The sequence below is a fragment of the Platichthys flesus genome, chromosome 12, assembly GCF_949316205.1.
Source record: "Platichthys flesus chromosome 12, fPlaFle2.1, whole genome shotgun sequence".
Lineage (NCBI taxonomy): Eukaryota > Metazoa > Chordata > Actinopteri > Pleuronectiformes > Pleuronectidae > Platichthys > Platichthys flesus.
Genome location: NC_084956.1, coordinates 2,596,495 through 2,605,528, shown reverse-complemented (window position 1 = coordinate 2,605,528; position 9,034 = coordinate 2,596,495). Strand labels below are relative to the sequence as shown.

The 9,034-nt window shown below is 44.0% G+C and overlaps 1 protein-coding gene across 1 annotated transcript in view; it reads right to left on the bottom strand.

Moving 5' to 3' along the window:
- The window catches only part of plcb1 (phospholipase C beta 1), a 21,112-nt gene extending 17,184 nt beyond the window's left edge, over positions 1-3,928 (bottom strand). The window contains exons 1-3 of the mRNA XM_062400948.1: positions 3,618-3,928; positions 1,593-1,670; positions 616-684 (exon numbers count right to left, since the gene is read on the bottom strand). Coding sequence (XP_062256932.1) covers positions 616-684; positions 1,593-1,670; positions 3,618-3,716 — 246 coding nt within the window. The 5' untranslated portion in view covers positions 3,717-3,928. The remainder of the gene's footprint in view (positions 1-615; positions 685-1,592; positions 1,671-3,617) is intronic.
- Positions 3,929-9,034: the final 5,106 nt, after the last annotated feature.

Here is a 9,034-nt window from a genome sequence, read left to right as displayed (position 1 = left end):
TAGATGTGTCCACTTGAACTCAGGCATCATCAGCTTCATGAATAAACTACATGGTGGTCACCTTGCTGATGGTGCACATAACATCTTGTGTCTTGACTGAAGAAGCTGTAGTAGAGGGGTGTTTGAAATGAGTCCTGAAAACATCGTTAAAAAGCCTTTTATAGATTCTAATCCATTTTATAACCTTATTATTATTGCTTTAACCAGTGATCCTGTGCTAACTGGGACTGGTTTGAGAGTTACTGGTTAGTTTTAGTGGCATTAGTCTAAACAGAAAATATCAATTCAGGTAGAAAAACATGCCTAAATTGACTTTGTGTATCTAGTGAATCTCTAATTACACCTGCTGACTGATTTGCTTTTAAAAGTCAAATCCACCATGAAAGACTCACACCTGCTCCAGGAGATAAAACTAGAACAAACTAAGACAACAGTGAAAACTAAACGTTGGTTCTCGTGCATACGAGGAGCCGCCATCAGCGAGAGGTCACGGGGTCACGGAGATGCGGCTGGCGAAGAGATTAGCGTCTCTGAGGGGGGAGCGGGGGGGGGGGTGGGGGACTGCTGGAGGGAGATATCAGACTTTACACACCGGGGCGAGAGAGGTGACGGTACCTTGGGTGCTTTGGTGCTTCGACCCGTTCTGACATCTTTTACGAGGGTCAGGTCCAGAAGCTCCGTGTCCTAATGGAAACAACAATACAATAACACACACACACACATGCACACGCCAAACACACACACACACACACACACACTGTCAGCTGTTATCTGAATGCTCCATCCTGTTTCCAGCTAAGGATTTAAGGCCACCTGCAGAGAAAGATGCAAAGTGAGCTGGTGTGTTCGTGCTCATCTCCCCCATTCACATTCATTACACACATTCTAGATGCGTGCTAGCCAGAACATTTTTGCAGTTAAATTCTCAGATAAAACCATAACTAAGAAAATATTAAAACAATGTTGAGACGGACTTGTTCAATTCAACAACAAAACAATTTCAAGTGCTTTACATAAAATATTTAAAGCATCAAGACAAATACAAAGAATAAACTATCGAGCTGCAATCCTTCCTTTGACACATCCTGTGAACTTCAATGCACGGAAATGTTCTTTAGGTTAAATTTCCTTCAGCTTAAACCTGCTGTATTCGACCGGTATATCATAATGTAAGTAATAGTTATATTTAATTAAGGAAACAGGTACATTTCATTACACTAAGTTACAGACGCTACCACAACAGTGGCGAGCTATTACCTGGAGATTGGAAACAATGTCTGAACTGTTGATGCCGATTAATGATGACGGCTCTGTTATATTTTCACAACATGTTAATAGTTGATTAAAAGAGATTCAAATTAGAATTTAGCCTCCAGATTTATTTAAAATTAGAAGCTGCCCCCTTCAGGTGTAAAAGGTGCATAAATAAATTCATCTAATTGGTTTTGCAGCATTCTAAATTAGATTCTATTCATGAGGAGTTGACTACTGAGGTCTGAGTCGAATGGGAAGTTGGTTCCTCATCATCTGACCAGTAAAGATGAGATTTATTCATAGAGGTGGTTCAGAACGGTGCTGGAGTGTGAGTCCACCTTGGTTTGGTCCGTCCAGTAGAGGTAGAATCCATGAGGATCAACGTGCAGAGTCACCGGAGTAACCGTGGACAGATCCTGAGGAGAGAGAGGTGGAACCAGTGAAAACCACTAAACACAAACAACCCCCCAATTGAGCACCACTGCGCATGATGGTTTCAGTATTTCCGGAGGTATCCAGGGATCGATTTGGAGAATTGATTGATTGACAGTTGTCTCTATGACAGTAAACTCAGTATCTTTGTGACCATGTCTACGTGTTAATGTGTCGTTTCTCGCTCTTCTTCACATTTTTATGAGCTGAACAATCAACTGATTATCATAGAAAAACAATTGAGACTGAAAATAATAGATGGACTCATAGATCTCCGATGTTGCACTGGTACCAGCTCGCTGCAGGATGTGTGTGTTGAGTGACTCCACACAGAAAAATGGAAGCAATTTCATCAAGAACAACTTCAAGATGAATGACTTCAATATAAACTAAAAGAATTAAGGTTTAGCCAAAAACACTCAGAGCCACAAGATGAAGGGTCGAAATCAAATTTGGGATTCATGTGATTATGGAGACCCAGATAATACGGAGTAAACCTTGGACTCTTTAGGGCCCCCGGGGGGTGGGGGGGGGGGGGGGGGTCCAGTCACTGGAACATGAACATTTGTGGACCAGCTTTAGCATTTTATAATGTTTATTGTGGGAAAACAGTCGCTGCCTCTTTAGAATTTGTTTTGTGTTTGAAAAATATTCTGTCGTGTGAGCTGCTTCCCTCTGAACAGCATATCCCATGATGCACTGCAGGCTCGACACGGGAACACAGGGAATAAGCCTTTCTCGAAATGCTCGGGGCCTTAACGTACATTCAGTGATCATCTGCAAACGTGCGCATCTTCTTTGGCCTTAACGTTAACGTCGAACTTATCCGAGGTCGAGCGGAAGAATGTAAACAACAACAACACAAATACCACTTCTCCATTTTGGGGACAATTAAACGTGCGACAACAGTCTTACATGTAATTTTTGGGGCGTAAATCACGAGTGAACCAACTTCACGAGGCAGCGTCACAACAAAACTACATTCATACAATAAAAGGTTAACACAATCCCTGGTTGTCACTTGTTGGCATGGCAACCAATTCTATATTTCATAAAGCTCAGCTCCACTGTAGACATTAAAATATCACACACACACACACACACACACACACACACACTGAATTCAACAGTATGTCAGATTCATTTTCTCTGTAAGTACGACTCATGACATTATATCGCTAAATACTATAATAATGAATGAAACACACACACACAGCACAGCACAGCACACACACACACACACACACACACACACACACACACACACACAGACACACACACATCAGATCTGTTTAGGTGGATGTAACCATGCCAGTTACCATGGCAACCGGACAGCATGTTTCTCATTGTCAGGGCTCCGTACTCCGGCATACCAACACACACATGCAGCCTGTGCACACACACACACACACACACACCCAACTCGGGCAATAACCTACAATTATGCACTGGATGTGACACACGGATGGAGCTGGAAGAGATGTGTGTGTGTGTGTCTCTTGTACACATTTGAAAAACACACAAAATGCATCAACAGGTGGCAATATGGAAACTGAAGACAATGGGGTTTCACGTGCACTCACACACACACACACACACACACACACACACACACACACACACACACACACACACACATGCATCGCCTCTGTGCTGTCGGTCTCGCTGGCGTCTGATCCACAGGTTCTTCACGGCCGAAGCTCAATCAACAGATGAAGAGTAAACACGCGTCTGACAACATGGCACAATTCATCCTCCTCTTCCTCCTCCTCTTCCTCCTCCTCTTCCTCCTCCTCTTCGTCTCTCGCTCCGATTCAGCTGGACCCCAGTCAAATGAGCACGATGATGACAATGTATGGATTCCAAAGAGAAATCAGAAATCCCTGATGTGGTTTGTGTTGTGCTCACTGGAGGAGAGTCCGGGTCCTTACCTCGTCCCATTTAATGAAGTTGCTTCCGTTCCTCAGTGTGTGAGAGACAGAGGAGGTCTGGAGTTTCAATGCATGGACCCCCGGCTGAGCGCTCGCCATGGCTTCACACACACATCAACACACACACACTCACACACACACACTCTCTCTCACGTGCAGCACAACCTGGAGATGCTCAGACACCTGGACGCTCCAACTCAGTCATGTCCAGCTCCAAACTCCAGCAGAAGTCAGGCAGAGATGCTCGGCTGCAGCATCATCCTCCCCCTCCTCTGTTCACTCTCTCTCTCTCTCTCTCTCTCTCTCTCTAATGTCAGTCCTCCTTCTCCTCTCTCCTCATTCTCTCTGCTGTGTCTCCCTCCTCTTTCTTATCCCTCCCTCTTCCCTTCTTCCTCCCTCCCTCTGCTCATCTCCCCCTCGCTCCTCAGTTGGTGCTGCATCTCACAGAGAGACAGAATGAAACAGATGCCTTCGTGGGAGACAGGATGCGTGTGTGTGTGTATGTGTGTGTGTGTGTGTGTGTGTGTGTGTGTGTGTGTCTGTGTGTGTGTGTGCGTGCACTGCCTCTACAAATTGACTCATCGGCGACATGCGCACAATGGCAGCTTCCCACAGATGGGGGAGGGATAAGAGAGAAAAGAGCGATGGGGAGAAGACACACATGGAGAGAAAGAAAGAAGGGAGTGGGAGAGATGGAGAGAGATGAGAAGTGAAGAAGAGGACAGAGGGAAAAGGAGAGAGAGAGAGAGGGAAAGAGTGAGTGGGAGGGAAAGGGAAAGCGAGTGGGCGATTTAGTGAAGATGAATCAAACCAAACCAGGATTAAGGACAAATTAGGCCACTTTCTGAATAGACACTGCATCGCCGAAAGTGTGTGGACACAAAACATTACACAACTCTCGTTACTCTCCTGAATCTGCTGCTGTGAACCTCCTGGTGAAGAGCAAGTTGCAGATTTTCCATCGGATCTTATTGAGGACGTGTCTGCAGCTCGACACCGAACAGGGACGGTTACCTGTGAGGGGCTGTTGGGAAGAAATCACAGATAGCCTCTTGTTTTGAGTATTGACTCCAGAATCGATATGATTCCATCACATGGATGTGAATCCTCCTCTTAGAGCTCAGACCTGTTGCTCCTCTGCTGCGGCTCACTGCAACAATCAAAACCTTGTTCTAACCTGCTAACCTGCATCTATTCAACTGTTTACAATGTGTTGAGAGATAAACACCTCATGATAATTCATGATGAGCAGCAGGTCCACGGTGAACCGCCTCTCACCACCCCCCCCCCCCCCCTCTATAAGCGGTATAGATGATGGATGGATGACTCTCCCTGACATCATAAAACATTCAAAGACATACCAGTCCCATTATGTAACCATGTTTAAATGATTTTTATTTGGATTTGCACTAAATGAGACACACACATAGAAACACAAATATCAGAGTATGTCATGTCACATCTTCCACAAGGTATTGTCGTAAACTGGTTGTGTAGTTTTTGCGTAATCTGCTAACAAACAGAAAAACTACTTGTGGATTACTTTATGTTGCGGGAGGCAATAACTAACTGGCTCTTGATTCCAGGTCCAGTTACCGTCCCTCTACCAGTTTGGTGGAAAGTGATTTAGTAGTTTTTTTGTAATCCTGTCATCATTATATCATCTCAAAGCTGAAGCCGTTCCCGATTTTCCATCATATCATCGTGTGCCAATGAAATCGGTTCACTAATAAAGTGGTCTCGGCAAAAATCACACACATGTACAGGATGATCCACGTTTTTAAATATCCAGACTGGCATCGTTTCTCTTTATGTTTACAAACCGATTACAACAGAGGGAAGACGAGAGTGGGCGAGACAGTGGAGATTGAAAAACTGGATATTTGAACAATATCGTAAAAAAGAACAAACACACACAGGAGGCTCTGAGTGTTGTTCCTCTTATTGTGTGTGTGTTGTGTGTGTGTGTGTGTGTGAGTCTGTGTGAAATGAATCAGAGGAACAAGATGCAGACGTGATTGGAAATGACGCTGGGTGTTGTGTCTGACGATCAGATTTGAATCCAGCTTTCTAAAATATATTGTTCAAGGTTTTCAGAGCAAGAAAGGCACAGTAATAAATACTCAATACCGATATTGATGTTCACTAACAACTAATTATTTCCCATTTTAGGTGGAAAATAATAACTTTATATCGAAGTAACAATAAGAAAGCACAATTATGAGCTAAAGAAATTCAAAATAATTTTCTTAATATCTGATTAATTTGACTTTGGCTCTTGCTTGATTCAAACATTTAACAGTCAGTGTAATTCACGTCAATATCAACTCATTATTGCTCATTCTGACAAATCATTTAATTTATAATCAGAAGCAGCAAGAAAATAATTTACTTTCCTTTCTTTTGTTCACTTAAAGCAAATTTGAAGTGTCAGTAGTGTATTTTTAAAAACACACAAAAACACACCACACTGCGAGCCAACCACACAACTCGTTGCTCTCCATGCAGCACAATAGATTTCCACGGTTCTACTTTTTAAGACAGAGGAGCTCACAGTATTCCACCAGCGCGACCCCGTGACCTTCTGCCTCTCAGATCTAATCCACCACATCTTTGATACACATTCTTTTTAAAGGCCCACGTCATCCGCCTCCTACACACTCTCACACTCTCACACTGTAGTGCACTGAAAGTCCAGTGCACACTCATGTTGCCATGATACTGACGGCTCGTCCCCGGCACTGTCAGGCGGAGCCAAACATATCAAGTGCCCAAATATAGCTCAATATCCCGAATTAACATTCAATTAAAAACAAAAGGTGGAACTGTGAGCGTTGTTATCTGCCTCAAAGCCCCCCCCACAGGACAAACACAGCAGGTGCTTAGCTTCAGTAAACACCAGGGAAGGATTCTACGTCTCCGTCTCTGGAAGTGAAGCAACATCTCAGGTTCTCGGTGTTACGGTGAGATGAGTGGAGGCAGCGAGCAGCTTCCACAGCGGGTTCGGCCTCTGAGGGATTCACTTCATCCGCTTCCTCTGAATTAGCCGAGTGAAAGTCCAACGAACGGGAGAAACACAAAGTACAGACTGCCGAGGATTCAGGGCAAAGATTCCTCTGGATTTCATTTTCCAACCTGAGTAATTTGAGATTAATTCAATGAGTGAGAAGAGAAAATAAATATCACAATAACAACTAAGGGGGTCTTGTGTCTGTCTCTGGATGTCACACAGGTTGTGCATTAAAAAATAAACAATACACTTTAATCATATAACCAAGTATCTTGCTTGACACAAACAAACAACACACACTGTTGTGTGTCTCGTAGCAAGAGGACAGAGGGTCAGAGGAATCAAGGCCAACGTGCAAACACACAACGGTTCAGACAACGATGCCGGAGACACAAAGGGAGGAGTGAGGAGAAAAGGCAAAAGGAACTTCGATGCACAGCAGTCGCTTGGTGGAAAGAAGAGAAACACAAATGAGCTCAAATAATATGTGGTTGTACAGGAAATGTGATTTTACCTGACAATTTAAAAATGCAAAAAAAATATGTCAACGTGCAAGATGTCAAAATTATTATTACAGTTTTTTTGTTACTTTCACTTTTTGTATATTGTGTGTTTTTCCAGCAAATTCCAATGCAATCATAAAGACCTATTAAAGCACAGGCAGGTCTATAGATACATATCCATCCATCCATTCTAAATATAGATTATTCTTCTGAGGGCAATGAAGGAGCCGATCAGCTGACATCAGAGAAAAACCCCCACGAACATGCAGAACATTCACTCCTTCAAGTCGGGATCCGAACAGGGAACTGTCCTGCTGTGAGGGGACAGAGGAAACCACTGCACCACCGTGCCGCCACGGATAAACATACTATGATAAAAGTGTGTTATCCTTCATTTCTGTTAAATCCTTTAACCTGTGAGTGTGTTTCACTGATCAGCTTCATGTTAACAACGTCTCAACATACAATCACAACTGGAGTTTTCCTCCCAGAGGCTGTTTTTTGGTTAATTTGCCGCGAACACTTCATTACCAACAGAAACACAAATGTTTCCTCACATGCAAACGTACACGCTTACACACAAACACGCATGACTCAAGACACTCCCACTGCCCACACACTGGCACTCATACAGACAGAGGCGCTCGCGTGCACACACACACACAGACGGGCATGTGCACACACACACACACACACAGTTGCACACACCCTAGTCTTCACCAGCAGATCCCCGTGCTGGGAGTCAGCTTATATAAGGGAGAGTGGGAGGCTGAGAGCTATTTCAGGACCAGAAAAGACGTGTGTGTGTGTGTGTGTGTGTGTGTGTGTGTGCATGGAGAGTGCACCCGTATGGATTTGTATTGGTGCTGTGTGTGTGTGTGTAGGCCTGCTCTAAGGACTATAAGGACTGTGAATCAGTTGGTTTCATAACCAGTCAAGTTTGAAGTTGAAGTTTGGCTCAGAACCTCTGGCAGCTCCGAGCGCCTCTGTGCCCACGACGAGTTCAGTCTCACCCTCGTTTAAAAGAAAAGCCCACGTGTGTACTCGCTGTAATGTCCCCCCCCCAGCCCTGATGAGAGGCTTTCCAAACACTTTCTTTTAATTGCAGTTGTCTCTCCCCCCTAAAAAAAGCACCAGGAACTTCCTGTAAACAGTTTAAACGGCTGGTTCACGACTTCCAACTGAAGAGAAAGTGTCTGTTTCCAACGCTGTGGATTAAACAGAGGTTTTGTTAATATACCTGTTCAGAGCTGTTTTATTCCACTCTCCTGTGGTTGTGGCAGAAACACACAATTAAATACACTTTAGACAACCCTGATCAATTAATCAACAATTGTTCAACAAGACACATAAATTATTCCCTGAGAAATCTGTGGAAATGTAATGTGCTGTCTCACAATATTAAAAACGATAAAAACTGAATCCCTGGATCCACTCCTGTGTCCACACCTATACTCAACTTTGGTGAACTTTGACCCCCGGTATTCACAAAATCAAACAAACCAAGCATCAAACGATGAAAACAAATGGACAGGGGTAAGAACATAACCTAATTGAAGGAGGTAACCAGGTGACAGAGGTTAGAATTAGATCGGTTCAGGTTAATTGGGGAAACACAGAGTGAGCTGAAAAAAAAAATGTAATGGATTCCATCCCCTCATGTTGTGTACGTCCACACACACACTGACATGAAGCTCGGACCCTGGCTCTGGAGTTTGACCTCCTCAAAGTCAAACTCCTCTCTCTCGGTGCAGGACTCTGCTGTCAGACAGGGAGCTGGTCCTTGTTAGTGGGATTCTGTCTGTGGGTTCTGGAGAGACGGGCTCTGAAGGGTGAAGGCCCGGCTGCTCTCGCCTCCGACACTAAATCATCTGCATCACTGTATCACACAGATTCTTTCCACC